The sequence below is a fragment of the Dipodomys spectabilis genome, unplaced genomic scaffold (genome assembly GCF_019054845.1).
Source record: "Dipodomys spectabilis isolate Male_0828 unplaced genomic scaffold, ASM1905484v1 ptg000004l, whole genome shotgun sequence".
Lineage (NCBI taxonomy): Eukaryota > Metazoa > Chordata > Mammalia > Rodentia > Heteromyidae > Dipodomys > Dipodomys spectabilis.
This window is the reverse complement of record NW_024870681.1, coordinates 1,796,744-1,814,692: the sequence shown is the minus strand read 5'-3', so window position 1 is coordinate 1,814,692 and position 17,949 is coordinate 1,796,744. Positions and strand designations below refer to the sequence as shown.

Here is a 17,949-nt window from a genome sequence, read left to right as displayed (position 1 = left end):
TGGTGTGGTGGGAGATTGGCCTGATCTCTGCTCATAACAGCATGAGAAAAAGCCCTGAGCATGGATCCCAGAAAGTGGGCACAGACTGAACTCCAGCAGTAGGGGGTTGGGGTGATCAAACAGCCCCAGGTTCAGGAAGGAAAAGGGAGCTAGGCAGAAGGCCTGGAGGGCAGGATGGTGACACAGCATCATCCAAGACCATCTGTACCTGAGTCCATTTAATCAGAGTGGAGTCCCAGGAGACCCCAGAGAGTGACTGATTTCTTGGGTATAAAAACCATGGGCCCAACTCTACTACCTAGGCCTAGGCAGTACCCCTCCTCACCTGAATGGAGGCTGAGGCCACCTGGCCAGCCTGGTCAAAGTCCAGGGAGAGAATCTGAGAGAAGCGGGTGGCATTGCCATTCATGATGGTAGGGCTGTTTCCAAAGGCTTCCAGGAGGGTGTAGAGAGCTTGCCACTTCTCCACTGCAGAACACAGGCCCAAAGGACATTAGGAAAGCCAGGGATAGCTGTGCAATCCACAGGCATGAAGGGTCACTGAAACCAGAGCTGCCCATGGACAGAGAGGCTTCAAGGGGAGAAAAAGAACTGGCACCTCAGAGAGTCCTCTCGTCCCTCCCCGTCCCATTCTCAGTTTTCCCTGTTGCCTTTGCCTTACCAGAAAACACTTTGTTCCCACTGGTGCCAGCGATAGTGGCCAGGTATTGCACCAGATGCTGGCAGCTGGTGGTCTTGCCACTGCCACTACTGCCCAAGAGGACAATAGACTGGTCCTGTCGGCTCATCAGCATCGCCCTGTATGCAGTTTGGGCCACAGCATAGATGTGGGGTGCCATGTCCTCCCGCCGACACCCCTTGAACATGTGCATCACCTTGAGCAGAAGACAGACAGGGAAGGGGGAGGGGCTTAGCTGGTGGCACCTGGATCTCACCTGTAGGGTTCACATTTTTCTGGACTTTCATACTGGGGGGGTAAAAGGAATTCTGAGGAAATGCAAATACTAGCCAAGTGCTGGACTCCATTAAAGGTTGCAAGAAGTCCTTCTACCCTACTCCTGCTCCTCTTCCCAAGGTCAACTGTGAGGGTGGGGAGTCCCAGAGAAGAGAAGCAGGGAAGGTCCAGTGAGTAGCAGATAGGTGGGTCCAGAAGTCAGCAGAGTAGCCTAGAGACCACACCTTCTCCGAGTACACGGCAGGGGCCCCTCGGGGGCTGAGGACAAGCAGGCTGGGGCCGGCATAGGTGTGCAGCAGGCTAGCGCCATAGCGCTGCCGCAGTGTGTGCAGGACGCTGGACTCATTGAGGTACACCAGCGAGGTCAGGTCTTCTAGACGGTCGCAGGAAGGAGCATTCGCCTGGACAGAAGGACAGACAGGTGGATAGGGAAGAAGCAGAACCTGTGTCCACTGCAGAGGACAAACCTGCTCTGCCCCCATCCTCCCATGCCCTCCAGCAGCTTCCTGCTCACCTTCTCTATGTCATCCTCATCCACATCCAGGATGGCTCCGTCATGGTCTAGCTTCACACGCACCTTCCCCTCAGGTAAGCTGAGCTCCTCTGATTTGAGCTGATTGGCTGCGGAGCGCGGACACAGTTGGACATTGTCTTGGGAAGCCTCTGCAACCACTTGGGCCCTTTGTCCTGCCATCCTCCCCACCAGATCACAAGCCTCTCTTTGCTTACTCTGGCCCTCAGCAGACACAGAGGCAGCTTCTGAGTATCCATGGTCCCTACATCTGTCCCTGACCCCCTGAGACTCACCCAGGGAGAAGCCATCTTTATGAACCAGCCACACCTTCTCGGTCTCATACCAGGCCTCTTCAGCTGCGATCTGCTCTTCTGTCTTGGCCTATCAGAGGGAGGGGAAGAATTTATAGTCAGAGCAGGCTCTAGAAGGCAGAGACAAGGAAAGCAGAGCAAAGAGGGAAAGGGAGGGGAATCCAAGATCTAACACTAGGCAAAGGAAACAGTTAAGAGGTTGACACACACAGGGACATCATAGGTATCAGGGAAGGAGTATGGGGAAGCTAGGAGGCAGTGGTAGAGCTAAGGATCCCAGAGGACAGAGACAAGACTAGGTACCATACCAGCATCGAGGGTCTGGAAGGACAAGGACACAGGCAGCTTGTGCCTAAGAGAGACATCAATCTCCAGGAAAGAAAATCACCAGGAACCTAACTCCAGCTGTCCTCTACCCTTCTTCCCTGCCAAGCCTGTGGAGCCAGTGTCCTTAGCCCAAACCCTGATCCCTGGGCCACAGGCACCAGTCCTTTCATGCCAAATGATAGCTCTCCTCCACCAAGCTCTTTTAGACAGGAGCAGGGAAGTATAATACTAGGACTTTGTAGTTTGGAATGCTAGGTGGGTCCTGAGTTCTGGCCTCTGAAGATGCTCTATGTGGCCAAAGGGACAGTACCTAACTCTACGTGCCATCTTCCCTGCTCCTCCTCCATGCCATGGTCAGCAAGACCCAGGCTTAAAGATGGTTGTTGCATGGACCTAGTGGATATGCTAATGCTGCAAGTTTAAGGGCACAAGACATCATGGGGGACAATGTTGGGGAAGATATGAGGGAGGGGAAAAGCCAGAGGGAGGAACTTACATGTACACAGAAGGGCCCAGGAATGGATGTCAAGAGGGTGGGAGCCCCCAGGAGCCCCAGGTAGCCATCAATCAGAAGCAAGCATTTATGGGCACTGTTAAGATATGGGGCTACAAGATCTAGTATCCCATAAGAAGGATAGAGGGACCTCCACTACCTTGGCCTATGTGTTCCCTTGTCAGATTTGGGCAAAATGGCAGCAAGTCTACTTCGTGGTTCCTGGGGGGCAAGCTGGCCACTTCAGAAGCACAGATCAGTTCCCAGGATAGCAATACCCTCTACACTTTCTCTGAGGGTCCCCAGCTGGGAACCTCTGAGTCCCTCACCCTAGGGTCCCTTTTTCATGAGAGCCAAGGACAACATCTAGGTACTGCTTTGTGACACTGACTCCTGTGTGAGAGATCAGGAAAGAATAAGAAACACAATCAGAAGTACTGTATGTTCTGTAGGACATTAATAAGTATTGTATGTCATATTATTTGGATTTGAATGAAAAGGAGATCTGAGTCCTACTCCAAGGTTGGATTCTGGCTTTGGATAAATCCTGTGCCATAGACAACTGTTTCTCCAACCATGCAGTGAGAAGGCTGGGCCACACCAGTGTGCCCAGACCTCTGAAATCCTAGGAAAACTGTCCTTCAAATAGGATGATCACACCAGGACCAACAATGTTTGATTTGTTAAAGTGAGGATATTTAAAAGGACAAGTTTTGTGTCTTTTTTTTTAAAGAAATGAAAGTGAGGCGAGGCATGGTGGTACTCACCTATAATCTTAGCACTCAAGAGGCTGAGGCAAGAGGCAAGTTTGAGACTAGACTGAGCTATGTAGTAAGACCCTATCTCAAAAAAATGAATATGCCCTATGCTGATGGTTCACACTTATAATCTCAAGAAGTTGAGATCTGAGGACCACACTTCAAAGCAAGACTGAGCAGGAAAGTTCATGAGACTCATCTCCAGTGAGTTACAAACAGCTAGAAATGGCTCAAGTGGTAGAGCACTAGTTTTGAACAAAAATAAAAAGCTCAGGATGGTACTTAGGCCCTGAGTTCAAGCTCTAGTACTGGCAGAAAGGAAAAGAAAAGAAAAGAAAGAAAAAGAGGGAGAAAAGAGAGGGAAAGAAAGAAGAGAGAGAAAAGAGAGAGGGAAGGGAGGGAGGGAGAGAGGAAGAGAAAGAAAAAAAGACAGACAAAGGGAAGGAAAAGAAAAAGAAAGAGGAGAGAGAAAAAAGAGAAAAAGAGAGGAAACGAGAGGAAGGAAGGAAGGAAGGGGGGAGAGGGAGGGAGGGAGGGAGGGAAAACAAGAAAAGAAAAACCTCACACCCGTAATCCTAGCTACTCAGGGTCACAGTTGGAGCGATCCTAGGAAAAAAGTTAGTGAAACCCCAATCTCAACTAATAGCTGGGTGCAATGTCCTGTGCCTGTGATAACAGCAACACAGAGAAACATAAGTAGGAGGATCATGGTCCCAGGCAAAAAAGCATGACTCTAACCCAAAAATAAGAAAGCAAAGAATGGCTGAGGTGTGTTGGCTCAATAGAGTGCTTGCCTAGTAAACATGAGGCCTGTGTTCTACTCCTAAAAAATAAATGGAGAAGGCTTGGAATGTGGCTTAGTGGTACAGTGCTTGCCTAGCATGAAGCCCTGGGTTCGATTCCTCAGTACCACATAAACAGAAAAAGATGGAAGTGGCGCTGTGCCTCAAGTGGTCGAGTACTAGCCTTGAGCAAAAAAGAAGCTCAGGGACAGAGCTTTGGCCCTGAGTTCAGGCCCCAGGACAAGAAAAAAAAGGAAATATAACTACCAAAAACTACAATATTTTAGTCTCTTCAAATTATGTATGACAGGTAAAAAAAATCTTTGTCACAAGTAGGCAGGATCTATTGGTTAAGTATCGGGGGTGGCACCAAAGAATAATGAATGGCCTGTCACTAATTTAGGTGCTAATCTGCGAACAGGCTTCTCTTACTGGCCAGGAGGTGGAGACAAAGACCTTCTTATCTATAGGCTCAGGCTAGGGAGAAGACGTGAATGGCCTTTTTGGCTCCCCCCATCCTCACCCCCCATCCAAAGTGAGTAGGTCTCTGACACCTAGAACTCAGCTGGCCCTTGGGCTCCAATAGCTGAGAATCCTGAGAAGTCAAACAATCAGTGATTCTCCCTTGGGGTCTGGTAGAGAGTTGCACCAAATTAGCTCCTGGCACTGCTTCCCTTGGGGGTCCCCCAGACAAGAGGCAGGAGCCTGGAGGGGAAAGAGGCCTTACACTCCAGCAGGAGGCCCGAGCACAGACGCCAGCCCAGGTACAGGCCAGGGGCAGTGGGTGGTCACTGGAGGAATCGGGGGGCTCCTGAAGGGGGCAGGAGCACCCTACCTGGCTGTGGGCAGGAGAGGCGGCCTCAGGGTCCAGCTACCGGCAGCAAACAAAGAAAAGAGAGAGAAGAGGGGTGAAGATAAGCAGACACTTGCTTGCCCCCCTCAGCAAGCACTTCTTGGCCAATGGGCTGGCGTTCTTCGGCTGTCCAAGGTGCAGAGTGGAAGAGAGAATTGCCCTCTAGGCAGACCTGACCTGGCCTGGGCAGGAGAATTGCACACATGAAGAAGCCAGACCAGAAAGAAGAGACACTTGGCTCCCACAACCCTTCCCCCACCCCATAAAAGAGGCTCTTGGGAGTCATCCCTATGCCCAGGCAGGGGTGTGCCACTCTGTCTCTGCCAGTGTCTCATGGGCTGGCCATCTGGTCCATTCTGAATTAGGCTCTTTCTTCCATGTGTCTGCCACCTCACCACAGCCAGGGCCTGGTTTTCCTGGGACATTCTCGCCTTATCTCCAGGGTACCCCTCAGCCCTGCTCCCCTGTGGGCACCAGGTACCGGCCAAGAGTTCTCCCTCACCTCCAAATGCATGCCCAAGGGGCTGCCACTCCCCAGGCCAAGGGAGGACTGTCTTCCAGAGCTCACTCTTGCACCCTCACAGGACAAGGCCACTAAAGGCCCAAGTCTAGAACGCCTTCCTCGGCCCTCCATTATACCCCTGTGCAACTCCTGCCGTGCCCAAGAAGGCACACTAGCCTCATGGCAAGGGAGGGATCATCCTATCCAGGCTCAAATGTATGAGAGCCAGAGTAATGTGAAAAGGGGCCACCCGCCTCTCTCTGTGAGAGAGCCAAAGTACTGTGGGCAGGCCCTGGGGCCAGTCTTGATCTCTCTGTCTGTTCAAAGCGCTCAAAGGCCTACGATAATAGGTTCCCCTAGATCTGGAGAGCTAGGGTATCACAATAGCCCTTGCCACCCACCTGGCCCTATCACCAATATATGTCCTCGAGGCAGGAGAACAGAGCCAGGGAAGGGGACTGGCTCCCCGGTCAGGAAGAGCACTTTCCATGTGCACGGGACTCTGGGTTCTTCAGAGGAACAGTCTTCCACAGAGCCATCATGGGGCCCACAGACCACCATGATGCCTTCCCTCCAGCCTGGGATTTCCTACCCACAGACACAAAGCCCAGCCTCCAGCCTGGGAGAGCCAGAGCCTAGGGGACCCCACACACAAGAGAAGTGGCATTACAGAAGCTGTGAAGATCCTCTCAAGCCGTTGGTGGGCCTCCTCCGCGGGGCTCAGCTGGACCTCAGAGGCAGCTCCTGCCTAAAGGTTAAACCACTATTAGTCCTGGTCTGGGGAAGGGTGGGAACAAACTACATGCCAAGCTCCTAGCCCAAAAGCCACTGGGGAAGAGAAGCAAGGCAAGGGAGAAAAGCCAGGTGCCAATTTAAGTTTTGAAACTAGCAGATGAATAAAAAGAACAGGTGCCTGAAAGTGCTGGGATTATTTCTTCCTATCATCCTAACCATAAGATCAATAAATGGCCCTGCTAATCCATGTACCTTCTAGCCCCTACCCCAGGCTCAGGTGACAGGTGACTATAGTCCAGATCAGGGCATGGCCCAAGGAGGAGGGACAGGGAAGCAGAGGGGGGAGGGTGCAGTCCTGGACTGTCACATGACACTCTCTAGCTACTTATAGGCTCTCCTGAGGGACCAAAGATGGGCCCCTGCCCTGCCCATTCAGCCAGAATACCCCTGCCAACTCCCATGTGCAAGGAACGTTCCCTGCCCTGACTCAGAGTAGGCCAAGAGGGTAGAGAGTGGCAGCTGGCTTTTCTCTAAGTCCTGCAGTGCCCAAGAAGAATGGGAGTAAGGCAGACTCAGGGACTCTGACTCCTAGGAGGAAGTAATCAACAATACTCAAGGCTGTGCCCACAGTATTCCTCTTGAACCCCATCATTCTAACCACAAGCAGGAATGACACTTCAAGTCTCTCCCAACACACACACACACACACACACACACACGTGCACTTGGGGGAGGGTGGCGCAGCAAAGTTCACAAAATAAGAAAACTTGAACTGTCCCCAATTCAAGGACAATAGTGACATTAGCCAATCAGTGACATAGGCATTACCTTCCCAGGTGAAGGGCTGGGCATTGATGGTCCCCCATCTATGCCCCTGCCTTACCTAGAGGGCACTTCTGAGTAGCCCCAGATACAAAAAGACTCATTTGTGCCTATTTGTCATCTAGGCATAGGGCTCCACAAGAGTCCAGCTGCCAGAGGGGGACATGCAGGCCAGGCCTGAAGGAGGTAATAACGGTATTCACTGCCATTAGCATCACTATGAACACTATCATTTATGGGCATGTGTGGCCAGGGACCAGGCTTAGAGCATTACCTGGTGCATCAATTTCTAATCTTCATAGCAACCCTTCAAAGCAAGTATTACTCCTTATTCGCAACTCCAAAATCCAGTCTCCCAAACAATGATTTTTTTTTTTCCCTTGGGCTGGGGGAAATAACTCAAGTTGCAGAATGTTTGCTTATCAAGCACAAAGTCTTGAGTAGGGCAAAAAAAAAAAAAAAGAACAAAAGAAAGAAAAGATTTTTCTTAGCTATCCTGCAGTGGGAATACTCATAGATTTGCTCTGAAACTACTCATGTATTTGTAACAGGTTGCAGCTCATTATGCATCATGTATGAAGTTCTAAATGTAAAAATTACTAATTTCCAAAATACTTCTCTGCTCCCAGGACTTCAGAGAAGGGACTGTGAAATATGCATTAACCCCATTTGACAGGGATGGATCTTACTGAGGTTTCACAGGGATGAGGGGCTATAGATGGGAGCCCAGATTTCAGGAAACCTTTTCCACTCCACTCTGATCTGCTAAGATTCTGACCTTCAGCTTGGGATCTGGGGCCTCAAGATGGCATCATGTAGCTGAGGACCAAGCCTCATTCCCCTCCTGTTCTTCCCCCCACCCTCCCCCATGGCAAGTTTTTGTAACATGCTGGTTAGCATTTCCCATCCCAGCCACTGGGCCACATCCCAGGCCACCATGCCCTCTGGCATTCAGTTAAGGCAAGTCATGCAGTCCTGCATGGGCATGTGGCCCTGGAAAAGCCTCAGGCATGCGAGGTTCCTTGAGGCTTGGGGAAGCAGGCTGTGAGGGTGCATCGTCCTTGGGCAGAGGAAGTTAGTGGCACACGGGTACCTCCTGTTGCAGGCCAGAGGTTGGTGACTTGGCCTGCTGCTCTCCAATGAGGTTCAACTTCTGGCGAGCAGAACCTGGGTCTGCCAGCTCTTGTGATGGAGCTGGGGAGCCCGGCTTCTTTGAAGTTTCAGGCTTGGCTGGGGATCTTGTTTTCTCAGGGGAGTTCACTATATTTGGGGAGCCTGGTTTCCCCAAGGAGCCTGGCTCCTGGCTGGGGGATTTTTCCCCCTTCCCAGGTGACTGTTTGCCACGGGGTTTATGGTCCTTGCCTCGGCCCCGAGACATCAGGCTTCGCAGGCCCACGGAGAGTTCATCCTTGGCTGCTTCCTTCTTTGCCTCATGTTTTGGTGGAGCAGGGGGAGGAGGAGGTGGTGGTGGAGGAGGCTTGGGACTAGAGGCTGCTTTTTCTCCCTTCTTGCCTCGAGCTGGGTGCTCGGGGGACTTGGCCCCTCGTCCTGGAGGCTCCTTGGCACTGCCAGGCTCCTCACCAGGCAGCACCTTGCTCACCACCTTCCTCACTGCATTCGCCACTCGCTTGCGGGACAGGCCCTGGGCATCCTCACTTGGGCCTTCTGCTGAGGTAGCCCCCACGCCATTCATGGTGAGTGCAGGTGCAGGGCTCTTGGCTCTCTGGGGAGTCTCTGAGGGTATGGGACTGGTAGCAGGCTGAGGACTTGTACGTGGGCCACCTCTGTCCTTGGAGCTGCCCTCTAGCTATAGTCACACAAAGATAGATAGATATTAGCACCAATCTGCATCCCTGCCCACCCCATGCATAGGGTGTAAGAGTGGGTATATAACCTCTCATCTCCATTCACCCACCAAACACTCAGGGAAGTCCTCATTCAACCTTCCACATACAACAACAGGATCAAAGAATTTGGTTTCTCATTCCCAAAAAAAGCACACTTGTGTATCCCCAGGGAGATGCCAGCACAGAGATCTAGGAGCGCCCCAGTGTGACTTGCTGTATGTCAGAGCAGCAACCGAGATTCAATCTAACCCCATCCCATCCCTTCAGTTGGCAGACAGCACAGCTGAAGCATGGAGGAGTTAAATGGCCAGTTCCTCCCACTAACCCAAGCCTAACTCCAAGGCTTTTTGCCTCTGTCATTCCTGCTCCCTATCATCTAGTTTTCTAGGCAGTCAGACCCAGAGCCTGCTCATCATAAAGAGAGGAATGGCCAGGGTGCTTGCTCCTCTTGGCTCTAAGGCATGCTGAGCCTTCTCTCAGCTTCTCTAGTCTTTGGCCTTGGTCTCCCCTTCATCTACATTCACAAAGGCTATGGAGACACAATGCTGGCAGAGGGAGCTTTCACTTTAACCTGACTGTACTTTCTCCTCCTGCAACCCTCTAAAAGGTTTGGAAACTTCCTAGTCCCTGGAGGACATGTGTGGAAAGATGGGAGAAGAGGAGGCAGCTCCAGCCACAAAGGATTAAGCACTTAAATAACCATAGTTCTATTTACCCTCAAGCAAGGATCAGTTCAACCAGCCCTCCCAGCCTCTGGGTACCCAGGAGCTGACTGGAAAATACTGGCACACTCCACCCAGGGAACCCACCCTTCCTCTACTCTCCACTGGGAACTGTTTAAGGTCACAAGAGACTGCCACTGGGAGGACCAGGCTGGCTAATGGCAGGGCAGCGTTTCCTGCAAAGCCAGCCACATTGCCTGGGTGAGGGGAACAGGGTCAACCCAAGGATTCCTGCTGCCAGATAATGCCCAGCTGCTAACTAAGCTGTGCTCCAGTCTGGGTCCCCCCCATGATGATTGTGGCTCTAGATTGCACATGAACAGTAGGTGCCATGAAATACAGGCTGGCAGGCAGGAAGATGTTCAGAGTGGCAATCCTGGGAGCTGCTGTCTCTTGCTGCCACATGCCTACCTACTGAGCAGAGCGAAGCCTTCACTGTAAAGAAGAGGCTCACAGTGCTCTGCTGCAGGGGCAGAAAGGGAGGGCGTTAAGGCCAAGAATTGCTTATTGGCATGCTAAGGCACTGTAGAGCTGGCCATGGCCCTCACTGCTGGGTCCTGTTCCCTTCCCGGCCCTCTTCTTTCCTCCCACCCCCCTCACAGAAGATGATGATCATAATTGCTAACACATAGTACTTCTGCCTTGCCAGACACTCTTCTAAAGCACTTTACAAATAATTTTGCCCCAAAAAAAAAAAATCCATTCTGTTCTAAGGTTCCTTTAATGTGCATCTCAAATACATCCCTTTGAAATCACAGGCTGGGCTTAGCGGAAGCCACATGCCTTGTTAATCAAATCACCCAAGGAAGTGGAGGCAGGCAGGACAGCCACCATTTGCTTTAGCTTATCCCAGAATCCTGGGCACATCAGTCCTGCACTAATTATAGTCCCCCTTCTAGCAACACCCCTCTGGTCCTAGCTCCTCAGGAGCTTGCCTTGCAAGAATCCAGCTTTACTCAGGGTCTTCATCCCCCCAGTCAGTAGTGGAGCTGGGGGGCAGAGGGCAGCTGCACAGCCTCCAGGTCGCATACAAAGCAGCTGACAGACTCTTGGAAGAGACATGCAGCAGCTGCGGTGAATCCCTCTGTGCCCTTGCCTTGTGCCACCCAGTGCAGGCTGAAGAGTCCCAACAGCTGAGCTCCCCCACCTGAGAGTTTGCCCACCTTAGCCCCTCCTGCCCAAAGGGCCCAGGAAACCAGAACTAAAGGCAGACCACTCACGGGCCTGGGGAGAGGTTAGAGCGTGGACCCAAGGCATCTTAGCTTTCCCATCTCCTTCACATACCTAGGGCTGGCACCATACACGCTGCACTTTTTACCCTTTCCTGGCATTCCCTCTAGACATGCCACACAGGAAGGGGCCGTGGGTCACTGCCTATTCTATGAAACTGGGCTAGCAGGGGCAGGGCAAAGCCAACCCAGCCTGATGGGGAGACACACACACACACACACACACACACACACACACACACACACACACACACACACACACACACACACACACACACACACACACACACACACACACACACACACACAGCCAACCCAGCCTGATGGGGAGACACACACACACACACACACACACACACACACACACACACACAGAGCCAACCCAGCCTGATGGGGACACACACACACACACACACTCAGAGAAACACTTACAGCCCCTTCCTCCTTGCCAGGAGGGCCAGGCTTTGACAGAGTTTTATCTTCCTCTTTAACCTGAGGGAACAGACAAAGAAGTCACTGGCAGGCAGCAACTGGGAGCCATAGTACTAAGTATCTAGGGAGAAAATATTCCAGGGCCCTCTCTGTCCCTAACAAACAAACTTCTTGAGTTTTATGCAAGAGATTTCCTTTCCTGGGATGAAAATAGGCCAGGGACAATTTCAAGAAGAAGGAAGTTCTTGAAACCCCAGGACCCTGGAACTCCATGCCCACAGGGATTATCTGAAGAAGGCTACCCACAAGCAACATCATGGCCTTAACAATTAATGCATAGTAGACAGAAAAAAATACAGCTAACTTAATTCATGCCAGTCTATAAGAGTCATTACCTGCTTAGACATTAAAAAAAAAAAGTGGTTTGAACAAAAAGGCCCAACCTAGTGACTGAGGAGAGGAAATAACTCCAGTATAGGGAGACTGCTGAATTCAATGTAGGGTGAAAGGGTGGTTCCCATCAGAAGGGCTCTGGTTTGTTTCTAGGTCCTATGTGATTTCCCCCAAGTTGGACCCAACATCCTCCCAGACAGACTGCAGAGCTCCCACTAAAGCAGAAGTATGGCAGATACATGGTCAGAAGACCAGCCATTTTCCAACCTCAGGGTCACAAAACTGCCAACCAGGCAGCTGAGTGAGGGAAGCCTAAGGTTAAGGATGGGGTGTGGAAGAAGGAAAGACGCTACAGCTTTGGATTCTGTGATCGGGGATTTGTGCCAGAGCCTGCCTAGGAGCAGGAGTGGAGATGGGGGTGGGGGCTTTCATCAGACAGATGCAGGAGTGAGGACAAACAACTGAATACTGTAACTGTCTGGGAAAATGGCCTGGTGATGTGGAAGGTTCTTTCAGTTCACAGGCTTCCCCTCTTCTAGAGCATCTCTCCCTCCAAAAGTTCAGACAGTCCAAGAGGATTTATTTCCCTTCTTTCCTCAGTCACCTAGGCCTGATTGCAACACAGCCCATTCTCAGCATACCTTGCTTTCTCTGCATAGTGGAGTAGGAACCCAGGAGGAAGTCCTGGATTCCTCATGGAGAAGATCCATAGAAACTATTAGGAATCAATTATCCACTGGGGGATTTATGGCTTTCTATTTTAAACCAGAGTCCATGGACAATTATTGAGCTCCAAATAATAGTGCTTGCACCACTGGCCAGCCTGATGGCTGCTGCAGTTTTTAAGCTGCATTTTGTCCATAGAGCTGTATTCAGTGGACTCAAGCTTTAAAGTTGGTTCACCTTTACCATGGACAGAGGAGAAATGGCAAATACTCATCAGAAGGCATCCTACTCCTTTAGAAATGAATTGGTACAAAAAAAGACAGGGAGGGGGTAAGTAGCAAAGGAATAAAGCATGCTGCCTGTCCTCCCTCCCCCGCCACGCACACACCCTACCACCAAAAGCTATCAGCCCTCTCCCACAGATCACACAGTGCATTAACCCAGGTACAAGGGTTAGAAGACAGCAAAAGTGTATGCAAACCACACAGTTACGACACACAGTGCTGTTAGCCTGGGCTCAGGCATGGCCCGAATTCCAAATTCACACCACGTCCTTCACCAGCTTCAAATCTATCCTCCTTCCAGTAGCTTGAGTTTGGGACCCCAGACATCTGGCCCAAGGGTAAGGCATTAAGAACGCTGGTTACCCCCTCAAGTGTCTGGGACACTGGGCCCAGTTCTGAGCTCAGCTCTGGATTTAGCCTCAGGCTGACTCACGGTCTCCCTCCCCCGCCACACACCCAGAGGGCTCTGGCTGCTGTAGGTCACTGCCCAGGCAGGGATTGTACTTGGGCACAAAGGCACACCCAGGTCTGCCATGGCTTGAATCACTCTCTGGACCCAGGCACTAACTGACCTGCCTCCCACCTCTCCACCCCTTCTACTCACCTCAGCCCCTAGACCAGACTCAGGGAGATCCAGAGGTCTCGGAGCCAAGCCTTTCCCAGCAGCCCCTCCACAGCAGAGGGAAGAGTCAGGGAGGTCAGGGTTGCAGGACAGGGAAAGGGTGTGGAGGGACAACCGTGGACAAAAGGTGGCTCATCTTACCAGAGGTGGCACTCAGGAGAGGAGCATGACTCAGCACAGGAGTCCATAAAGGCAGAAGAGAGTTCCCCAGCCCCTGGCAAGCCTCCCTGTACCCCCAAATGCAAACACATGCCCCAAACCATCTCAAGCTTCCAAAACTCCCTCTCCCACAAGCCAGAATCCAGCCTACAGACACATCATGCCAGGCACATAGGGAAAACAAAGATTTTGAAATCCAACTTTCCTTTTGCTCCCAGAAGGCGAACCTTGAGGAAAAGGCCATGGTGCTGAAGGCAGCCTGCAGCCTGCACACTACGTCAGAGAAGAAATAGGGGCTGGGTCTCTCAGGGACTCAGAGTCTTCCTAAAAGCCAGGACCCACGGGGACAAATGCTGTGGGCAACAAGAGGAGAGGAGAGATGGGGTGGAGGAGGAGATCATAAAGCTCAGAAAGTCTAGAAGAATAAGGGCTAAACTGCTAGAGCAAGGTGAGTGTGCAGAATGGGGAACTTCCTACTGTTGGAGAACCAGTGTTCTCAAATAAGCCACTTTGTCTGTCTGGAGAATTAGGAGCTGGACTTGTCTGGATATAGTTAATGTCCTTTCCAGGTCTAGCCCTTAGGAGTCCAGGTAGGGAGACCCTGGTTCCCCAGGAAGGAGATTAAGGTAGGTGCTTTAGCACCCTAGAAATTTTGCCTTCTACTTGCAACCCAGTTACCTGCCAGGGGTAAGCAGCCCCCTCTGCAGCTCAGACACCCCAACTGGCCCTCTTGACAATCAGCTAGCAGAACCTCCCCTAGTTCAGGCTTTATCCAAAGAATCACTTCTATTCACTGGTGTTTATTTGCTTTGTTCTTATAACTGCTTATGGTGAATCATCAATTATTAGATTGCTAGAGCTGGGCACCAGTGGCTCATGCCTATAATCTTATAAACCTACCTACTCAGGAAGCTGAGACTTGGAGGACTGAGGTTCAAAGTCAGCCCACGTAGACAAGTTTGAGAGACTCCATTTCCAATTAACCAGAAAAATGCCAGACTGAAGGCATTGTTCAAGTGGTAAAGTGCCAGCTGTGAACAGAAAAAGCTAAGCCATAGCAGGATGCTGTTAGCTTACTTCTATAATCCTAGCTACTCAGGAGGCTGAGATCTGAGGATCCTGGTTCAAAGTCAGCCTGGGCAGGAAAGTCTATGAGACTCATCTCCAATTAACCCAGCAAAAAGTGGGAAGTAGTGCTGTGGGTCCAATGGTAAAGCTCCAACCTTGAGCAGGAAAATCAAGCAAGAGCACACGGCCCTGAATTCAAACCCTAATACTGAAATGAAAACTACTTCTTGAGCCATGCTTTAGCCATTTTGTTTTTGTTCTGCTTTGAAAACAGGTCTTACTAACATTGCCTGGGCTGGCCTCAAGCTCAAGAGCCTCATACTTTTGCCTCTCGAGTAATTGGAATTAGGGTGTGTGCCACCATGCCAGGCTTCAATTATAGTACCACTAGTAGTTAGTAGTAAGTAGTTGTGGAGTTTGAATTCAGGGCCTTATGCTGGCTAGGTTGGTACTTTAACCATACCTCCTGTTTTTGGCTGGTTATTTTTGAGATAGGGCCTCACTTCCCACCCAAACACGTACCTGAGTCTCCATCGGCTTACTGTAAGCTTCCAGTCATTGCTAGAATCACAGGCATGTACTATCCTGTCAAGTTTCCCCCGATAGAGATGAGTCTTGTGTACTTTTCTGTCCTAGCTGGCCCAGTACCATGATCCTCTTGTGTAGCTTGGAATGGCAGGTGTAGGCCATGGTGCCCAGCTATGTGTTGAGTTCTCTCAAACTCTTCTGCCTGGCAACAGCAATCCTCCCATTGTCAACCTCCCAAATAGCTAGGATTACAGGTGCGAGCCACTGATGCCCAGCTTTTAGTTCATCTTTTTGGATAGTGTCTTGTACTTTTTACCAGACTGACCTCAGACCATTATTTTCCTACCCACTCCTCTTCCTAAGTAGCTGGAGTTATAGATGTGCGCTACCACACTTGACCTCAATTAATTTTAATTGGTTTTGTTGTCTTTCATCTTACTACTCTGTTAATATGCTAGAGACTTTAAACTTGTTTAATTAATTCATTTGCTCTTTGATCTCTGTCCAAGACTTCCTACTTTTCCAGGGAGAGCCCATATGGTCCAGAAGGACATAGGCTATTAGATACCAGCCTGTTCCCCTGTACCAGCTATTCCTCCTTCCAAACCCATGTGTGGGGCTTTCCCCAGAGGAAATTCTCTATGCCTTTTATGCGGAATTGCCTGGCTAGTTCCCCTCTCTTTTTTTATCACAGCATTTTAATTAAGCTTTGCTTAGGATCAAGAGCAATCTTTATCCAGTACAGAATCAGTAAGGAATTTGGGCCCCAAATGCAATGGTAATGCCTCTTTCATAGTAACCCCCACAGTGGGTACTAAGGCCTGTGGAACAAGGGTGCTAAGAGTCAAGGCCTCTCATGCCCATTTCCCTCTAGGGTTTCAGCCATTTCCACCATTACTGAATATAGAATGCCTACAAAGAGATGGGCCCTGAGCCCTGTATAAGGAATCCAACATCTATTTTCTTTTTACTTTTCTTTTTTCTGTTCCTCTTTCCTTCTTTACTGCCTTGCTCTTTTCCTTCCCTTTTTCCTCTCTTCTTTCTTTGTTACTTTTTTTTTTTTGGCCAGTCCTGGGCCTTAGGCTCAAGGGCCGGGGCACTATCCTAAGGCTAGCACTCTCACAGCACCACTTCCAGGTTTTTCTGTTTATGTGGTACTGGGGAATCGAACCCAGGGCTTCATGCATGCTAGGCAAGCACTCTACCATTGAGCCACATTCCCAGTCCCACTTGCCTTTTTTTTTTTTTTGGTAGGTCGTGGGGCTTGAACTCAGGGCCTGTGCACTGCCTCTGAGCTCTTTTGCTCAAGGCTAGCGTTCTACCACTTTGAACTGCAGCACCACTTCAAGTTTTGTGGAGGTTAATTGGAAATAAGAGTCTCACAGGAACTTTTCTGCCCCAACTGGCTTCAAACCCTGATCCTCAGATCTCAGCCTCCTGAGTAGCTAGGATTATACTCGGCTTGTTACATTCTTTTTCTGTCTTACTATGAAGCCCAGGCTAGCCTCCCACCTTAGCCTCTCAACTATTTTGGGACTACAGATGTGCCACCATGGTTGGCTAACTCAGATTTTCTAGAGTAACTCTTCCAAAGATCTCATGACATGAGAACTATTATTTCCATTTCACTGATGAAGAAAGAGTCTCTGGAAGGGATTATGTTACCAACCTAATAAAAGGTGGGACTTGGATTTAAACCCAAGTGGGTTTGACTCCAAGGCTACTATTCTTTTGCTATCATGGTATGTTAGGCAAGCACCAGTGGGGCTCAGGCCAAATCTAACAGACACATTTCAGCAGCATAGAGGTTTATAGGATCCAGCTTAAGCCAAAGCATGGGTTGATAGTGTGATGTCCACCAGTATACAACTTTTCCAAGTGGGGTTTCTGGACTTGCAAAGGAAAGACCTTCACCATGATGCTGCCACACTCTTTTGAGGCTCTAGCCATCTCCTCCTTCCATATCACTTCTGACCTCTTCCTTCAAGGGATCAGAAGAGAACCCAAGACATTTATTTACTTATTTACTCTGAGGTAAGCCTGAGAGAAAGCTATTTCCTACTTGTCTCTCATGTAATCCTTATAACAATCTGCTTTCTAGGTAAGGAAACAAAAGAGTAAGTTGCCCCCAGCCCAATGACTAGTAAATGTCAGGGCTGGGATTCACAATCCACATGGATCTTGATGAGCTGTTTGGGTGACTATGTCATTCCTGGATTATGATTTCCTCCTGAGCAGGATTCTGTCTTACCAATCATACTGTAGGCATTTAACAAGCATGACAATGTGGAAGGGGTCTTGTCCCAAACTTTCTTCCCATTTGATCTCTTTCCTCATAGAACTACAGAGAATAACTCCTGTCCATCCCTATTCTCAGAGAGGAGGTACAAACTAGGGAGCTGTAATCTCTAAATTTAGCAACAATAAATAGATATTAAACTCCACGGCCCAGGAAGAGGGGAGGGACAGTTGGAAATTGTTTCCCTACTGTCTGTGGAACCATAATAGCCACAGAATGCATCATCCTCTGGTCTCATCACCCTGTCTTCAGGAATGCATGTCCAATGAGCTGACTTTAAGAAACAAAGAAAGAGAAAACCTACAAAACCCAGGTAAACACTTTTCTAGAAATGCTCTGTTCAACAACTCCAAATTGGAAACATTCCAAGTGCCTAGATCAGGATCAGTTAGGTAAAAACAAAGCTTTTGTCCAACACGTTGCTGTTGTCATTTAAACTGACAAATACGTGAATAAGGCAACATATGGAAAACTCCTCATAAAATGACATCAATAAAAAAGCTAGAACCTAAATAGTATGTTAACAATGATTATAATAATCATAAATTGTATGAATTAGACCCAATAGAGACACTTGGTATTATCATAATGCATTTGTTACTTACATTTGTTGCCTATTTTTATTAAGATGGCTAAATAGCCAATTTA

General features: G+C 49.6%; 1 protein-coding gene across 10 annotated transcripts in view; it reads right to left on the bottom strand.

Annotated features, from left to right (window-relative positions):
- The window catches only part of Myo18a (myosin XVIIIA), a 105,396-nt gene that overhangs the window by 43,694 nt on the left and 43,753 nt on the right, over nucleotides 1–17,949 (bottom strand). For 8 of the 10 annotated variants that reach the window (XM_042694196.1, XM_042694231.1, XM_042694214.1 and 5 more), the window contains 5 exons: nucleotides 1,763–1,850; nucleotides 1,470–1,576; nucleotides 1,180–1,356; nucleotides 662–875; nucleotides 326–468 (listed from right to left, as the gene is read on the bottom strand). In XM_042694196.1, the coding sequence (XP_042550130.1) occupies nucleotides 326–468; nucleotides 662–875; nucleotides 1,180–1,356; nucleotides 1,470–1,576; nucleotides 1,763–1,850 (729 nt within the window). Of the gene's footprint in view, nucleotides 1–325; nucleotides 469–661; nucleotides 876–1,179; nucleotides 1,357–1,469; nucleotides 1,577–1,762; nucleotides 1,851–4,975; nucleotides 4,995–17,949 lie in introns of those variants that run through there. The other 2 variants (XM_042694242.1, XM_042694254.1) reach the window with 2 other exon arrangements.